This window comes from Macrosteles quadrilineatus, unplaced genomic scaffold (genome assembly GCF_028750875.1).
Source record: "Macrosteles quadrilineatus isolate MER2022 unplaced genomic scaffold, UCM_ALF_1.0 Scaffold_3__2_contigs__length_128488019, whole genome shotgun sequence".
Lineage (NCBI taxonomy): Eukaryota > Metazoa > Arthropoda > Insecta > Hemiptera > Cicadellidae > Macrosteles > Macrosteles quadrilineatus.
Genome location: NW_026542596.1, coordinates 55,460,641 through 55,479,570, shown reverse-complemented (window position 1 = coordinate 55,479,570; position 18,930 = coordinate 55,460,641). Strand labels below are relative to the sequence as shown.

Genomic DNA, 18,930 nt, shown 5'->3' with positions numbered 1-18,930 from the left:
CCCCGCCATTGGCACAACCCTTCACCAGGAGCGCAATGGACAGCATTTGTTCTACCTCGTAACCAAGGAGACGTCAAGCCAGAAGCCCTCCTACGAATCGTTGAAGAGAAGCCTGCAAGACCTGCGAGACAAGCTCCTTCGGATCGGAATAAAAAAGCTTGCTATTCCCAGGCTGGGATGTGGTTATGACGGACTGGAATGGAGGATTGTAAGAAATATAGTGCAGGAACTTTTTGAGGACACTGGCATCGACATTGTGGTCTGCGTATACAACCCATGGGGAACCGGAGACATTATAGGTCCAGAAGATCCCAAACTTCGAGAGAAATCTGTTCTGGGTCAGAACAGTCTTAAGGAGGGGGCAGTGTTACAAGTCAGGAGCCCCGCGCAACAATAGCCAGGCGCTGTCTCAAAAGGGTTGTTTGTTTACACGGGTTTCTCAGAACGCACCACTGATAGACAATAGACCTATGTCAACGGACTATCTCAATAGAGGCTCCAGAACCTTCTACACTTCTACGCCGGTTTGTAAACAACGGATACTCGAACTCTCCACTCTGGAATGTTCTACGGCAAGGTTATATAAGGGACCGTCTTCCGGCACACGGCAGTTGAGTTGAGTTGAGCCTTCCGAGAATCGTCGCAGCAAGTGCCCGTCGGTGTTAGTGACCAGTGCTAGTACTAGTGGCAGTGACAGTTTAGTGACAGTAAGAGTAACAGTAACAGTGTAGTGTCTCTAGTGACAGTGTAGTGACAGTGTTGTAACAGAAGTGATAAATCCTGTAGAGGCTAGCTGTAAGTAGAAACATTGTAAATTTAGAATAGGCTTTAGCTAGGTTTAGATAGGGTTAGTTAGGTGTTAGGTAATTCTAAAATCTGTAAATATATAATAATTAGTGTAAATAAATAGTTATTATAAAATCGCCAAGTTTTATTTGTAAAGAACCTGCTAAGCCCGCAACAGTATCATATATGGTGAGTCAAAATGTAGCTGAGTCTGAGACTCAAGTAGCTGAGTCAGCTACTTGCTCTTGTGCGGATATGTGTAATCAACAGGCCTGTTTAGTAAAAAAAAACCCGTTTATGTTTATGTATGTGTACGTCGCGTGTGACAGTTTGTGTTTTTGTATATTAACGACGCTACTAAGGCTGAACGTCTGATGATGGCATGGATATGCTGAAACGGCCGTAACAATGTTACAACTTCTATGAGCTGATTGACAAAGGTAACCCTATTTATTGATTTAGTTAAAAAAATGTGTATTTATTAATGAAGAACATCAATGAAAACTTGAAGTCTTTAACTTAACCAAAAACAAAAGGTGGCCTTTTAAATCAGCCAGACGTATAAAATGTATTATCGATGCATTTTCAAATGACTGCCATGTTGTACTTGGTTGTGATAGAGACATCTGGTTTTCGCTGTGATAATCTTCCTATAGAATTAAGAGTCATTTCATGGGGCTATATCATAAAAATTTTTAAGCTGCTCCCAAAATACCCCATTGTAACGTCCTGGGCCAAATTGTCATACCAACCAAAAGTGTACTTTTATAACACATAAAAGTGTGCAGAGTTTAGTTTTCCTTGTGTAATGCTTAATCAAGTTAAGCATATCTGTTGGAAATTGAGTTATTTTTATATAATATAAATTTCAATATTAATCAACATCAAATATAATAATTTATTAGTCTTTGTTTTTATGAACAGATGGTTTATTTTAATTTATTTTAAACAATTGAGAAGAGTTGTGGTATGAATTGAAAGTGATGAAGAACAGAACAATACAGAGAAAATGTTTTAAATATTGTTATTTAGCAGAATAAAATCAGTTCTTTATAGATAATATTTTGTAAAAGTTCTTCATTTTACACGAGTTCTAACATAGTGGCGACCGTGACAGGACATTTTTATAGTTAAAATTCAGAGTAGGACCAAGCTTATATTTTACTTACAATGGATAAGCTGAAGTCATTAAAGACAAAAAGGACTCAACTAAGAAGAACTTTTACAAAGTGCAGAAATGAAATGGACAAATTACTGGCTGAAGATATTAAAGATGAAGTAACAATTAAAAGTAATTTAAACAAGCTGCAAGATAAAGCTGATAGGCTTTTTAAGCTAGATGAAGACATCAAGGAAGCCTTGTTTGAAGATCCTGCAACAAAAGAAGAGGACTTAGAAGATGAGTTTGATACTGCAGAATATTACAGAGACATGTTATCTTCAATGAGAGCTAAGTATGACCATTTCATTATTCAGGTTGGCCTAAGCCAACAGTCAAGAAGTGAAGTCGGGGATACCGTTCACAGTCTTAAATTAGTATCTAAGAAGGGCTTAAGTCTACCTAAATTACAATTAAACCAGTTTGATGGAGATGTAAAAAATTGGATAGGGTTTTGGGGGCAGTTTAAGAAGGTCCATGAGGATCCTGATCTAGAACCTGAGGATAAGTTCCAATACCTCATCCAATCTTTAAAGCCAGGATCATCCCCTAGGGAATTAGTAGAAAGTTTTCCCCCATCTGGAACTAATTATGTAAAGGCCCTAGAACAATTAAAAGCAAGATTTGGTAGGGATGACTTTTTAATAGAAGTATATGTGAGGGAACTGCTCAGTTTAGTGCTCCAACAAGTAACGCTAGGTCCTAATACTAAACTGTGCCGACTGTATGACAAACTAGAAACCCAGTTAAGGGCACTTGAAACTTTAGGAGTCACTTCAGACAAGTACGCTTCAATGCTGTATCCTCTGGTAGAATCTGCTTTGCCCGAAGAAACATTACGAGCCTGGGAGCGGCATCGTTCAAGTAAGTTACCACACACACCCTCAACTTCTACATTGTCAGATGATAAATCAAGTAATTTTTTACAAGAACTTCTTGATTTTCTAAAGGCTGAGGTGGAGAGTGAAGAAAGGCTGGCTCTTGCTCGTTCGAGTTTTAAATCTGCCACTCCAGGGGAGAACAACAGCAAATGTAGCAGCCAAAAGAGAAGGTCAGCAGTTCACGAACCTCGTCAGGGTCAACCTACGGCAGCTGCTCTATTGACAACTGGTACAGAGGGTCATAAAGGGTTGGTGAGTAACTGCATTTACTGTTCTAAGGGAGGTCATAATGCTCAAGATTGTTCCTCATTTCAACAATTGACATTAAATGAAAGGAAGGAACATCTAACTAAGAAAAACTGCTGCTTTGTATGCTTAAGACAAGGCCACGCAGCAAAAAGATGTAAGGTATTTGTAAAATGCCTCTTCTGTTGTAAAAGGCATTATGGAATCATGTGTAGGGACTTGTATGAAAGTAGATCTAAAATTGATGCTGATAAACCAGATTCTAATCTACAGCAGCAAAGTAGCCCTAAACCTAAGTCAGAGGTTCTCAGCAATTTTGAAAATAGTAAAGGAGAAACTCTATTACAGACTCTTTTAGTTAAGGTTGTGGATGATAAAGGTAAAGAATATTTGGGAAGAGCACTTTTGGATCCAGGTTCCCAGAGATCCTACATTACTAAAGACTGTGTCACCAAATTAGGTCTACAGGAAATAGGTAGCGAAGTAATAAACCATAGTCTGTTTGGCGGAGTAAATCTTAAACAAAAATCTCATAAAAATTACCTAGTGACTCTTCAGAATGTAAATAACTCTTTCAAGATATCTATTCCTGTGACAGATCAAGAAACTATTTGTAACCATGTACCTAGGCTTAAGAGTGAAGAGTATTTTGACATCTTGAAAGAAAAGAACATTATTTTAACTGATGTAGGTGAAAATGTACCAGATGTAAAGATTTTACTTGGTGCAGATGTATTAGTGGATTTGTATACAGGAACTATCCAGAGGATTGACGACAAATTAGTTGCTATTGAAACGTACCTTGGATGGACCGTGATGGGGAAACAACCACTCAGTGGAAGTCGTAATACGTCTCTTCTAACTTTATTTTGCCAGAGTAAACCAGAATTCAGAGATCTATGGAGTTTGGAGACAATCGGAATCAAGGACCCTATTGAGGTGAAGCAGAGAGACTCCATTGATGCAGAAGTATTTCAACATTTTAAAGAAAATGTAGCGGTGAACATTGAAAACAGATATGAAGCCAATTTGCCATCAAGCAAAAGACTAAATACTCCCAACAAATTAAGGGACTGTGTTGGAGAAAAAAATGTTTCAGATCCAGCAGAGTCGATAACGGTTCATCAATTGCTGCATCGCCCAGTGACAAAAAACAGTAGCTTAACTACAAAAATAAAGCCAGTGTTTGATGGGTCTACAAAAAACAAAAGAGGTAGTTCTTTAAACGAATGTTTTGCAAGAGATTCAAATTTCTTAAATTTAGTTTCACCTTGTGTAGTGAAATTCAGGAAGCCGTTGGATTGGGAAACCGTGAAAAAGAAAGGTGAAATCCATAAAATAACTTGGAAGTTCGATCCTCCTAGCGTCCTATGGTGGGGAGATATGTGGAAACATCGTCGAAGAGATCAAGATTTAAGAGAGAGTATCATGCAATGCTTGTATACATTGAAAAAAAAGGAAGAGAATTCATCTTTCTCGACCTCATGGAAATAAATTCAAAGGACATGTCAAGGAAACAGGATGCACATATTGAAGTGGAAGATAAGTCATCAACACCAACAGAAACAAGAAGAGGGAGAAAGATAAAAATCCCTAGGAAAATGGACTTGTGAACTTATAAAAGAAACATGTAAATAGTTTTGTTTGAAATTTTGATGACGTAAAGCAAAATTCCAAGGTGGGGAGGATGTTGGAAATTGAGTTATTTTTATATAATATAAATTTCAATATTAATCAACATCAAATATAATAATTTATTAGTCTTTGTTTTTATGAACAGATGGTTTATTTTAATTTATTTTAAACAATTGAGAAGAGTTGTGGTATGAATTGAAAGTGATGAAGAACAGAACAATACAGAGAAAATGTTTTAAATATTGTTATTTAGCAGAATAAAATCAGTTCTTTATAGATAATATTTTGTAAAAGTTCTTCATTTTACACGAGTTCTAACAATATCCATACTTTTGAATAACCTTGTATATCTTTGCAAAAGGTTTTTGTAGACTACAGAATACTGGATGTCCTCAACAATGAAAGTAGAACTTCAATAAAACACCCAATCAAAGACATGTTCAACTATGTTGGATTTGAGAACAAACAATACTATTTAAGAAATTGCTATGTAGACGGCAGAAATGATTTTACTTCGTTGTTCAATGCCAAAGGTAATACCAACTGTTAATAAATATTACAAACATCTGTACTATGTGTAGATCAGGTATATGTTGAACTAAGTATTAACCAAACTTCCATAGGAAAAATCATTATTTTAACAGATAAAACTATGATTGTTTTGTAAATTATACCAGTGTCTGAAAAAACAAATCAAAAGCAAACCAGTGTAATAATCTGAAAATCTTAAAATTTTATCAAAAGGAAAAGGGTCATCGGAATACTGTACAATAATGAACAATATTGCGATTTTGTGATTTTTATCTGGTCATAAGAAACATTAAAATAGAAACAGCTCAAGAAGATGATGCTAAAAATTTATCCGGTATAAACTCGAAGTTTCCATCAATCTTTTGTCAGGTTTGATAAGCCAGCTTAGAGTAGAATTTCTTGGAGAGGTTAACCTTATTATTACGGTCTCTTTCGTCACAAGTTCTTTTCGCAATCTCTTTAAACCAAAATATCAGATGATTTATCATTGCTGGATAAACTTTAGTCAACCCTGATTTTAGAACAGCTACGGTTGGGTATCCATTGTTGTAATATATATGATTATTGTTGTATAATTTTCATTATTTTTTTCCATTGACACGTCTGCTGCGTATTTTAATCCGATTAGCTTCGAGTATAGGGTTTCATTGCCTATGTACACGAATACTAGAAAAATGCCGGTATGGATCATAAACATAAACAATAGTATATTACGTTACTAGTCCTGAAAATAAGTGTTTACCGGACGAGTGTGGTCGTTCCCGTGCGAGACGAAGTCGAGTACGGGATTTCCATACGAGTCCGGTAAACACATTTTGGACGAGTTACGTACGATAGTTTACGCAACACTACTAAATCTTTACAAATCTTTATATATGACCACCAACTAAAGGACTAACTAAAAATCAATAGTCGTAATCTCTAAGAGAGGTTATGTTTTTGTTTAGTAACACTCGTTGCCAAATGCAGTATAATCAGCTGTTTGGTGTCCGGTAAAACTCATTACAGTACATTAGTACGCAATAAAACACCATTTTATTAGGCTGGCGGCAAACAGCTGTTTTCTGGACTAAATCCTTGCATGGGAAGTTCGTCAAAATAGTGTAGTGTGGCGTAAATGATGTTGTTGGCCCGAATCATACTAAGCATAGAACCAATGATAGAACATAATGTTTTGGCAGTTCTGTTTAAGCAATGTTAAATAATGTTTATTTTCAGGCCAAAAACGTCGATTTGTTTATGTTTATGATCCATACCGGTATTTTTCTAGTATTCGTGCCTATATATGTATCGTAAATGTACGTACCTATGTATCTATGTGTCTACGTGTCGTATCTATGTACGTACCGGTAGCATTCTTGCTAAAAAAGATTTACTTGTTTTTCTAATTATTTGACCCACTTGAACCCGGTAGTAACAAATCTCTTTTCTTTTTTTCCTTAAACAGATCTGTTTGTAAAATTTAACTATAGTTACTTAGTATGCCTATCAAAAAAGTAAAGCTCACGCTGAACAATTTATTTAAAAATTTATTAACGTATTTAAACATATACGGACCCGTACAACAAAATAGACAGCAGATATTGCAAAAAAAGTCTACAGAAACTGGGACAGTCAGGCAGTCTTTTAGATTTCATATCATTTTAGAAAGTTATAGATTTAACTCAATAAATTTATTTGAACGTTTAAAAATCATTCGAATGAAGAACAACTTCACATTGTGAAACGTAATTCTTATCAAAATTTAGAATCGATCCAGATAATTATAAATAATGGTAAAAACGATTTAAACTAGATCTCTGAACACATATCCATGAACTAACAAACATTTTAAAGACATATTATAACTTTTATGACACGTAAATATTGTTATTGAGTTTTTGTTTTGGGAAACATTTATTTTAAGGAAACTTTTGTAAATTATTTAAGGAAACAATCAAGCCAATTGTTGGAGCGAATTAATCTAAACGTCACTGGTCAGAGTTTGTAATATCAACGACTGTCACAGGCACCATTTCGTGACAAATAAAAGGCTTCTCTTGAGAATTCTTTGTTCAGTAAATGAGCTCCATTGTTGGTAAACAATTGTAAAATGTCTCTGGAGGCGTAATCACCAATTACAAGCAGGAAAGAAATTGGGCTGTTGTTTTGCTTTATTGTGAAAAGTTGTGTAAACATCTAAAAACGTTGCTAATTTATTTGGTATTTTTATGATTTTGATCAAACCACTGATGGATTAGTAAGACAGTGAAGTATTTTTCATCAACTTGATTGGTCCAAACGTTAACGATGAATAAGGCCCCTTTTAAATGTATCATCTATATATGGATAAGACTTAGTCAGTTGTAAGTTTTGTTCACCCCAATTTTGTTGTTTAACCAACTTAAAAACTGATTAAACTAAATGCATAATGGTAGGTCTACATATAGGATACTTGTAAATATCTTTTATCTTCTGACTACCAAATGGCCAAAACTTTACTATTATTTACATAAAAAACACACACGTATACTTTCGCTATTCAAATCCAATATGGTTTAATGCATTAGTATAATAGATAGAACATACTCCTGTACAAAAGACGATTTTTTTTTTGCGATGAACTATATTTTTTGTCATACTGCAGCAAAAACAGCCGTTTTTAATGCATGTGCAACGGGTCTAGAGTAAAATTTGTATTCTCTTTATAAAGCATTTCTACTCTTTATGGATAAAAAGCATTTTTAGCTTCTAGGGAAAAATTTGCCGTTATCAACTCAGTTGTAAATGTTGATTGTAAACAATCACATGTGTCAAAGGTAGCTTATATCAATTATATCAATTGTAGCTTATTGTTGCCTTAATGTAAATAGTTCAACATATCAATAGTAAGTATAATATACTCTGTCACATCACATAATCGTAATAGATGAACCGATTGAATCACTTACAGCTGATTGTTTCCATTAGCAAATTAGATTTAAAACAAGTTAGTAGTAGTTTTGTGAGGTTTAAATAAAAACTATTTTAGTTTTGTAACAGCTTGTTCAAATAGTAGTGCAATATGACGAAAAATATAGTTCATCCCGGACAAAAATCATCTTTTGAACCCTCGCTTATTTCATTAGTAAAACTTGAGCTCAGGTGGAAAAGTGTCACTTTACGACCTAAAGATGAAATTTACTACTATGTTTAAAACCCTAACATATTTATTTTTTCCAAATTAATCATCTGGGTTTTCTAGCTCAAGTATCAATAACTAAGTTTAGGGCAAGGTAAGGAGATTAAGATGGATTATCAACGGATGACAGAATAAGCTGAAGTGCTAAGGTGATTAATGGTGAATGTAGACAATAGAGCGTTCTATCACCACCTAGCAGCTAGCAGCTAGCAGCTAGCAGGCTGCTTCCCACCATCAACTGTGTGAGAGTGGGAGACTTCCATGGTTCCACACTATTGTCTGGCTGGTCCATTGTTAGTTACCAATTTCAATGTAGGAATCACATTCTGTTACACGCTTAAATCCTGTAAAATCCATTTGTTCTGTATGTTATTATAACAACTAAATGTATTCATCAAAGTACAATTTTAACCAACTTTATTCAACATAAATTAAAAACAAGTGAACAAGTAATCGTAACCAGCTGATAGTTGTAATATAAATAGGCAATAAGTAAGGTAGACATTTAGGATGTAAATGGTATTAAAATACACTCCTAAATGTGTTATACCCACATAAATTATTAAAGTTTTAGTTTTATGTGATCCAATTTAACTTTTAATATACAACTTTTTAGGAAGACTGTCATTTAAGACTTAGGAGACATTTTGACTACAATCCAAACCCAAAGATTGTCTTTATTTTAAATGTATTTTCTGTTTTTATTTTTATTTTGTTAACTCCCACGATTACTAGAAAAATACCGGTATGGATCATAAACATAAACAAAATGACGTTGTTGGCCCGAATCCTATACTAATAGCATTGAACATATGTTTTGGCAGTTCCATTTAAGCAATGTTAAATTATGTTTATTTTCGGGCCAAAAACGTCATTTGTTTATGTTTATGATCCATACCGGCATTTTTCTAGTAATCGTGTTAACTCCTATGTGAAGACGGATTAATATTTATGCAATAATATTGTATATCATATAATTCCAGTTTTAGCGAATTTCCCTATAGGGAAGTAGCTAGTAGCTAACCGTAGGTGGCACAGTCAGACCTAGACCCGGGACCGATTACTTTTTCATTTTGATGTCCCCAGAGGCCAAAAACGCCATTCGTTCAAATTTTTATATATGTATATATATATATATATATATACGTCCGTGAACGCGATAACATAGATAAAACATACTCCCTTAGTAGATTTCTCATCCTTATGGAACAGCTGAAGTCAATTTTATTGTTAGTTCATGTACGGTTTATGTAGAGGTCGTGTTTTGTTTACAATTTGTTTCCCGTTATTACAGCCATTTAAAACCTCGTTTAAACAAATAATACGATCTAATCATAAACAATAACTTGTCCCCTAGATATATAACCAAACAGTAAAGCACAAATCAAGAAATTAACCCTAAAATAATGGAAACAAAGTTTCATCGACACTAGCGCCTTTGTGTCTAGTACATGAACTAGACACGAAAAACGTGCTTCAAAATTTACAATGGGATGAAAAGTCTACTTGTGTTGGTTAGTCTATGGCGATAACTTGAGTAATTTTTGTCCGATTTTGATGAAATTTGGTTTAAAGGTGTAAAGCGGGATAAACTTGAATGAGTTCGCGAACCAGCACTATCGGACCGGGCTGGGCACTTGAACGGGGCTTTACAGGGGGTCTTATGGGGTAAAAATTGGTTTTTCTCACTTTTGACCCTCAAAACACAAAATTTACGCGGGGTTATTGGTATTATAATGTATATTACTGTGTGTATAATTATAGGAAAAATATAAATACACAAAATAACTATAGAAAATTTCATACTCTTTAATATGAGACCTTAACTTTGATTCTAAAGGGTGATTTTTTAAACTAAATAAAAAAATGAAAAACAACCTGCATTGACATAAAAATGCATTTATTTGAACTACAGTGTCATGACATTAACGTTTAAAAATGATTTCTGGCATAAGGGCTCCATTCCGATCGCGTAGAAAGCCCAATCGAATCGAATCGAGAAGTCCAATTTTGAAATACTCTTTCCATCACCTGTGGTTGAATTCCGCCAATAACTCGACGAATGTTAGCTTCCAAGTCATTTAAAGTTTCAACGCTATCGGGCAATGTTATAGGACGTTTTCGTTCCTCAGCTAAACGAACTTGAAGTGGATTTAGAAAATGTCTGGTTCCAACAAGACGGCGCAATGTGCCACACGGCAAACGACACAATTGGCCTCTTGGCAGAAACATTTGGTGAACGTATCATCTCATTTAGAGGTAGTGTCAACTGGCCCCCATGGTCGTGTGATATCACGCCAACAGACTTCTTTCTGTGGGGATATGTTAAGTCTCAAGTATACGCTGACAAGCCACAAACTTTAAATGACTTGGAAGCTAACATTCGTCGAGTTATTGGCGGAATTCAACCACAGCTGCTGGAAAGAGTATTCAAAAATTGGACTTCTCGATTGGGCTTTCTACACGAACGGAATGGAGCCCATATGCCAGAAATCATTTTAAAAGTTAATGTCATGACACTTTAGTTCAAATAAATGCATTTTTATGTCGATGCAGGTTGTTTTTTATTTTTTTATTTAGTTTTAAAAACCGTACCAATAGTAAAATCACCCTTTACCTTCAATGTAGCAGGTGAAAACAGTAATCTTGCAAACCCTTGCATTTGGTTGCGCGTCAGGGGTAGAGCGCACCCTTAACGCTTTTTACCATGCGGTTGGCATTCTGGGTTATAGTAGTATGTTTTCTGTGGCTGCGGTTACCATAGGTTCTGGCACACATCGCTGGGAGCGCCATGTAGTTACGACCTACGTGCTACGTACCTACATGGCACTCCCATGGGTGTGCGCCAGACCCTATAGTAACCGTGGTAACCACAGCACGGCTGTCAGTCTATATTTAATTATTTTTGTTTGTGTTATAACTATAACTGATTGGTATCCCTTCCTAAGTATTCTGACTTTACTAAATGTTAAGTTTTTTTTTTAAGTTTTCAGTGAATTAACCAATTAGGCGGTCATAGGGCTAGAAAACTGCCAACAAATCCAATAATGATAACAATGTAATAGGTCCATTTACAGTAATAGTTTTATTTAACTAAACCGTATCAGGTTAACAAAGCCAAAGAAAAGGTAAGTCCTGATTTAACTAAAAAATCATACCGGAAAACAGAGTTTTGGAATGAGCTATGGTTGGTTTTTATGGTTAATTTAAGTTAATTTAGAGAGGAAAGTATTGTACTTTTTATAACCAATCCTTTTAAGTTATACAATGAATGACGATGTTGTCTGAACAGAGGTTGACTGTGTGACGTACGATGATTAATCTTCTATAGAGAAAACCCCTCAATAGATATGTCCTATTTGTTTGCCAAAAGACTGTTTCCTAATTATTATAAATAAACAGTCATATGTTTTTTAAATTGTTTTTGTCAACAACAGATAATAATTCAGTGTGTTGTTTTTTTGTTGAATGAAATAAAGAAGATGGTTTTTGTTAATATTTATTTTGTCATTTTTTAATGTTTGATATTAAGTAATCGTCCGTGATATCAAAGTTATTGAATTACGTATATTGACGATATCATGTGTCCCATTATTTTTGAAATTCTTAAAATTGTGCTATGGGTGGAAAAAAGCATCTCTGGCCACATAGAAATAAAAAGAATGATTCGTAACATCTATAGTAAATAATAACGTTTTACCTGAATGATCTATAAAAATTTTGGATTAGTATACTAGGCTATATACAATCGATTAAGTAGTATCACTTTTATAACAGGTAAAAGCGGTTACGGTATACAATAAATTCTAAGGTCCAAATAAATGTATGACCGATAACATTTAAAATGTTTTACAAATCAGGTTTTAATGTGCCATGAACTCCGTAGTATTAAATTAACTCTAGTTTAGAGATCACAACTTTAAGGCCACAAGTATAATAAATCAGGTGTTCTTACCACATCAACCTTTGAGTAATAAATTAACCCTTTGAGTGCCAACGTCCGGGGAACCGGACGTTTTTAAAACGAGCCAAAAGTGCCGACGTCCGGCCGACCGGACGTTTTTAGAACGAGCCAAAAGTGCCAACGTCCGGCTGACCGGACGTTTCGTAATGATCGAACAGTTGTCATAACAACCGAATGGATACTCGGATTCTTTTAACCCATATATTAACATTGAGTCAAAAGTTACTAGATGCGATACATTGATTTTCGTTGGTCGAAATATCGAAAATTCGATTTTTACGAAATTTTAACCTAAAAATCGCCAGATCGCGCTCGGCATTTTTAGCGCGACCTTCGGGAAAAATCATCGGCATTTTTTGAGCGTTACTTTTATTTCTCGCCTGGCACTCTAAGGGTTAAAAGATATTAAATGTTAGTTCAAAAACATAGAGTGAATAATATTATCCATATATGTTATTTGGGGTTACATTTAGCAAGAACCAGATGAAATATTAACAAAATACAAAAACAATTGAAATATGTGAAGCTAAAGACTGGGAGCAATCAGAAGGCACTGCAATGGTAAAATGTGTTTTTTGTTTTTTGTTTTAAGGAATCACAAACAATTCAATTTCTTTCAAACCAACAGTAAATACCTTTAGGACAACTTTAACTATGGCGAAAATGCCAGGAGTAACTGTGACTCAATCAGAACAGGTAGTACAGAAAATGGCAGCTTTAGAAGAGATTAAGACCATGGACGTTTCAGCTGCAGCGATGCGGTAGAAAACTTTACGTGCGATGGTACAGGTCCAGCCATTAAACAGTTTTTTGGACAAATAGACCAAGCGGTAGTTTTAGGTAACTGAAAATCTAAATTTAAGAATACCCTCCTACGATTAAAGCAAGGCATGTGAGCCACAGAGGCATTTCTGACGTTGTAGTTTGATTTTAGTAAAGAAGACAGTGAATGTTTTGAAAACTTAGATTTTGAGGAGATAAAAAAGACCAGAATTGAGCGTTTTACTCGTAAGAAGACAGACCACTATAATTTTCTCGCGCAGCACATTGCTACTCAAAAAAGTGATGAATTTGTGGACGTATTTGCTGAACGTAATTGGCAGCTCCGGGCACAGAAGGTCACCAAGTCGGAAGATCCAGCCACTAGGATAGTTATTAAACAAGAGTCGGAAGGGCAGATATTAGCAGCACTTCAACATGGGTTGCAAGGGAAAGTTGGGGAAATAACTCAATTTGCTTTCCCCTAACATTTAAGCAAGCGCTGGAGATGATCGAAGTCAATGATAGAATATTCTGCTGTATGTCCATGAGTAAAGTGCCTTCTGATTGTTTTTTTTTTTTTTGACTAAGCCTAAATCATCGTAAGAAATGAAACCTAGGTTAAAAGTTTATGAAACAATTATTGAAAAATAAAAATTGAACATGTTAGTACTAACCGTATGGAATAAATAAAGCTGATATTGTATGAGATGATTAGAATATAAATGTATAAAATGATAAATGCTTAAGGTAGAACTCTGAGTGCTTCAATCAACTTCCTCGACGGTTGGTCCTTTTCCTCCGCTCTGGTGTAACTTGGTCATCAGCGGCGAACACTCGGCTTGTAGCTGCTTCAACTTATCCTTGAACTCATCAGTTTCCGCCAAACTGTTGGAGTCTAGCCATGATGTCACCTCCGCACACTTGTCCACAATCTTCTTCTTCTCCTCAGCCGTCAGTTTGTCTCCTGCTTCTTCGCCCGCTTGTTTCACACTGAACGTGTAACTCTCTAGCTGATTTCTTGCTGTGATCCGTTCCTTTTGCTTTTCGTCTTCTGCCTTGTACTTTTCTGCTTCGGCCAACATCTTTTCAATCTCTTCTTTGCTCAGTCGGCCCTTATCGTTCTGGATGGTGATCTTCTCTGACTTGCCTGTGCTGCTTTCCTTGGCCGAGACGTTGAGGATGCCGTTGGCGTCTAGGTCAAAGGTCACTTCTATCTTGGGGATTCCACGGGGTGCTGGTGGGATGCCAGCTAAGTTGAAGGTTCCCAAGAGATTGTTGTCTTTCGTCATTGCACGCTCTCCTTCAAATACCTGTGGCAGAAGTTTTGAATGAGTTTACTGTCGACTGTGACTTGACTTGCTAGAAAACCTCCTAGCAATCTTAGTAATCTACCTAGATAGTAGTTTGACATAGAGACTGTACAAATTGTAATGTAAACCATACCTTTATCTGACGGACATCAAACACTATTTTCCAAATTGAAATGTATACGATTGACTTTTGATACTAAGTATCAATCTATGTCAACCATGTATCATTTTAATTAAAAGAGTTTACTACCGGTATTGTTAGGAATTAAAACTATTTTCATGTTCTATTTCATCTTTTAATTTTGCATGATAGTTAGGAGAGGGAAGCAGAGAAAGTTGGGTGATTAGGCTACTCATATCACTGTCTTTGGTTTAGGCCCTTTCGTGTACTTTAGTGAGGTAGCCTTATGTTTAGGTTAGTATTAACCATTGGTTTGCACAGGGATCAGAGAAGGCAATAAGTTAACTTGACTAGGGAAAATCAAATTTTTTCCTACGCCAGTGGCATTTTACAAGAGGTCTGCGTGAGAATAAAGTTAGCGCTCGAGGGTGTGCTGGGAATTGAACCCGTCGCTCGCGCACCAAAGTCCGAGATGCTAACGAAAGGTCCAAGAAGACAAGAAAAGCTTTAGTGGACTATCAGAACAGAGCTTTATAATTTTACAATTATTCTCTTCATTTTTACCAAACAATATAACATTTAAAATATTTGTTTACTTAACTTTTAATTTTAGAGTGTAAAAAATCTAAACAGCGTAGGATACTGAAGCTTAGCTTTAAGGTAAGAATTACTGAGAAAATTTAAAAAACCAAACATTTTAAACTCCCTCATTATTCTTACAGAGAAAGTTTAAACTGTCAAATAAACTTGTTTATGGATATGTTTTCTGTGTATCTGCTGTGTCCCAACTTGCGCTAGTCAAACATTTGTGTGCTGTGTGACTTGGGCCACAAAACTTGGCTTCCGCGCGTTGTGTCATGTGCGACTCAGCATACATCCTGAAAACCTTGGTCTTGTTACTGTTTAAAGTATATATTTTGTTAGTTAGCATCATAAACCCTTCAAGAAAGTTTAATGAGCCTTTCTTGTCACAGGTAAAAAGGCCTCCAATGGTTTGAGATGACATAGAATCTGTGAACTACTACATACTATGACTAGGACAGCTCATTGTGCAATGTACATTATTTGTTTGGTCTTTTACAACTGTTGCTGATTGTATTAAGTGTGACAGAAGACTATGAACATGAAAACTATAAAAGGTTGTCACTGTGGAGGGTTATAAAGCCTTTAAGCATTAAGTTGTGAATATGGACCTAAATTCCACCAACACTTAATATGAAAATCAAAGGGCAAAATAAGAGACTGTTTGGCACGATTTGGAATAAAACTACCATAACAGAGTTTGGCTGAAGTTGATGACCATAGCCCACAGCTCTCACTGGGCCGTTAAAAACCTTACGTTTGAATCTGCTCGTTTGTTCCCAAGAAACTAGGAGTGCTGCTGTTGGTGGCTGGGACCGAGGAGGGAGAACTGACGTCACTACACTGTTGCTATCGATCACATATATAAATGAATTGTATACTTTAAAGGAATCAGGAGATAGCAGCCCTAATAGATTCTGGTGACGACACTAGCAGATTCAAAGGGGTATGAGTTAGATTTTTATGTATATCGCACATCCATTTTGAAAAAAACCTAAAACTCATCCCAGTCATCTCACCTGTATAGTGACGGCTGGTTGGTTATCCGAGTATGTGGTGAAGGTCTGCGTCTGTTTACATGGAATACGAGAGTTGCGCTCCACAATCTTGGTCATGACGCCCCCAGCTGTCTCAATACCTAGAGACAACGGAGCAACGTCCACCAACAGAACATCTTGTATCTGTGAGCTGGTGTCCCCAGACAAGATGGCCGCCTGCACGGCGGCTCCGTACGCTACTGCTTCATCGGGGTTGATGGAGAGGTTCAGGGGCTTGCCGCAGAAGAAATCCTGAAAAAAGTAAATACAATGAGAAAATGATAGTGCTTTGAAATCTACTGCTCGATAAAAACTGCAGAATACAAATATTTTTAACTTGCAGCTTGAATTTTTTTACAGAACATTCAAGGTAAGTGATTATAGGTAGGTACTTAAACATTCAGAATTCGATCAGTTGAGTCCTAGCAACCTTTCTATAATGTTAGGGGGCAAATTTTGTTGAAAAGATTAAACCAGTATGCAGAAGAAATCATAGGAGAATATCAGTCGGCTTTAGGGATGGAAGAAGTACTATTGACCAAATATTCATGATTAATGAGGCAACCCTAGAAAATTTTTCTGAGTTTGACATTGACTTGCACACTTTATTTATTGATTATAGTCCTGCCTTTGATAGCATAAACAGAGAAAGACTGATGCCATTAAAGATGGGTGTACCAAAAAAAATCGTAAGCCTTACTCAAATCAGCATGGAAAACTCAAAAGGAAAGGTTTCAGTAGGGGGAGTGAAAATCAATGAGTTTGGAATAACAACAGGAGTTAGGCAAGGACCCCTGTACGCTGTTTTGTTTAACCTGGCTTTGTATTCAGCTATTTGTGAAGTAGGTATTGAAGGAAGCGTTATTCGTAGGATGAGACAATTGGGAGCATATGCGGATAACATTGTCATCTCAGCTAGAAATATAAATGTGCTGAAGGAGACATTTGTGAAACTAAAGGGACCTCAAAGATGGGACTGTGCATAAATGAAAGTAAAAAAATTTTTAAGATATCACGGTCAGAGGAGAGAGAGAAGCGAAGAGCATGCTCATTGGAAATAGAAAATTTCAAATTTCAAAATGTAACAGAGTTTATCTTGGGTCATCCGTAAACAATAAAAATAAAATCAAGCATTGAAATCCAAAACCAGATAATGAGTGGTAACAGGGACTATTTTGCTCACCAGAAACTTCTAGAACCTAGGTTGTCTTAAGCAGACAAAATAAATTAAATTTGTATAAAAGCTCAATTAGACCTGTTGTAACCTATGCGGCAGAAACATGGACACTGCTATGCTCCGATGCTAATGCCCTAAGAGTTTTCGAAAGAAGAATATTAAGACAAATCTTTGGTGCAGTAAAAGAGGGGGAGCAATATATATTGTTCCCATGACTGGATAGACATGAGTCAAAATACAAAAATACTACATAGGCTATATTTCATGCTTCAGGACCACTGTTTTGATAAAAGATCTTTCATTATATTTTAAATAGCATTATACTTTTAGGGTTACCAAACCAACCATATCAGGCATCTAGATTTTTGTTTTCAATTTATGGCAGCACTGAACACATTCTACCTGTGGCGTGGCTTGATGGTATACATTAAGTATGAATGTAGGGAAAATTTAATGTGTGTGAGAGTGTGTAGGTAATAGAATGTAAGATAAAAAATGTTTTCCTTTTTTGTAGTTTTAATTAGTTAACATGTTAGCTGTAGGCTAAGGATGGGAAAATGAGGTCCTAATGTTCACTTAAATGACAATTTTTTTTTTCATTCTTGCATTTATTGATTGTTTAGTTCATCATGCTTAGGTAATGAAGGTAAAGATTGCCGTTGAGTTATTTTCTCAGAAAATAAATATCTTAAGGGATGAAAGTTTATCTAGGAAGTTTAAGACGTTTAAAAGCTTCCTAAATTAAGGAATTCCATACTCTCTTATTTAGCCTTGTCTCCTAGTAGCTTCTGTCAATTTTCTAACAATCAAATGCCGTACAGGTTAACAAGTCAATGATAGATTTAGTTTTAGTTTCATCTACTGGAAATTTACAGCTTAGCCTACAAAATGTTTAAGAGTTTCAAAATTATTCATACAAATTATAGAATGTTAAATAGACATTTCAAAAAGTTATAGGACTAATAGCTTTGTAAGCCTAGTAATAGTTAGTCCAGTAACCTAGACAATAACAATATTTGACAACAACCTGCAGCATCTTCTGTATTTTTGGTATTCTGATAGAGCCGCCCACCAGCACAACGTCATGTATCTGGCCTTTGTCCAGCTTGGCGTCCCCCAGGGCTCTCTCCACGGGCGCCAACGTTGACCGGAACAGATCCATGCATAACTCTTCAAACCTAAAAATGAGTTTGACTCGATGAAGAAAGCAAATTAGTTGTAGCCTACATTGTACCACTGTAATCAGTCATCTGTTCTTTATAGCAAAATATATCGATTTGCTCTCTACATCTTTTTATCTGATAAGCGGTTTTGCTTAAATTGACACAGGTATTAACAGTAATTTTTTTATTTAACTTGACTTCAATTGTTAATCTCTGTTATCCATTAGGCCTACTGGTACCGCAAACATATATTGTAACAATTGTGTCTAACATAACTTTGTAAAGCAACCGATGAGATGTAAGAATAATTATAACTCAGTAGAACTACAGTATGGATTCACGATTCACTTACTTAAATTTAGTATTAAAATTTGGTAATTATTTACCGTATTTACATTGGGATATGATGAAATTTT

At 35.7% G+C, this 18,930-nt stretch overlaps 2 protein-coding genes across 3 annotated transcripts in view; one reads left to right on the top strand and one right to left on the bottom strand.

The window, feature by feature from the left end:
* LOC128988405 (heat shock protein 68-like) overlaps positions 1-18,930 on the bottom strand; it is a 66,260-nt gene that overhangs the window by 10,473 nt on the left and 36,857 nt on the right. Inside the window, exons 6-8 of one of the 2 annotated variants that reach the window (XR_008490374.1) lie at positions 18,379-18,529; positions 16,157-16,426; positions 13,799-14,434 (exon numbers count right to left, since the gene is read on the bottom strand). Coding sequence is in view for 1 of the 2 variants with exons in the window: in XM_054409659.1 (XP_054265634.1) it covers positions 13,889-14,434; positions 16,157-16,426; positions 18,379-18,529 (967 nt within the window). In the remaining variant the exon portion in view is untranslated. Of the gene's footprint in view, positions 1-13,688; positions 14,435-16,156; positions 16,427-18,378; positions 18,530-18,930 lie in introns of those variants that run through there. The other variant, XM_054409659.1, reaches the window with a different exon arrangement.
* LOC128989215 (uncharacterized) lies at positions 1,957-13,609 on the top strand. Its single transcript, XM_054411088.1, has 4 exons — positions 1,957-4,285; positions 5,289-5,293; positions 10,513-10,824; positions 13,466-13,609. Exons 1-4 carry the CDS (start codon positions 1,957-1,959, stop codon positions 13,607-13,609), a joined length of 2,790 nt encoding a protein of 929 aa, XP_054267063.1.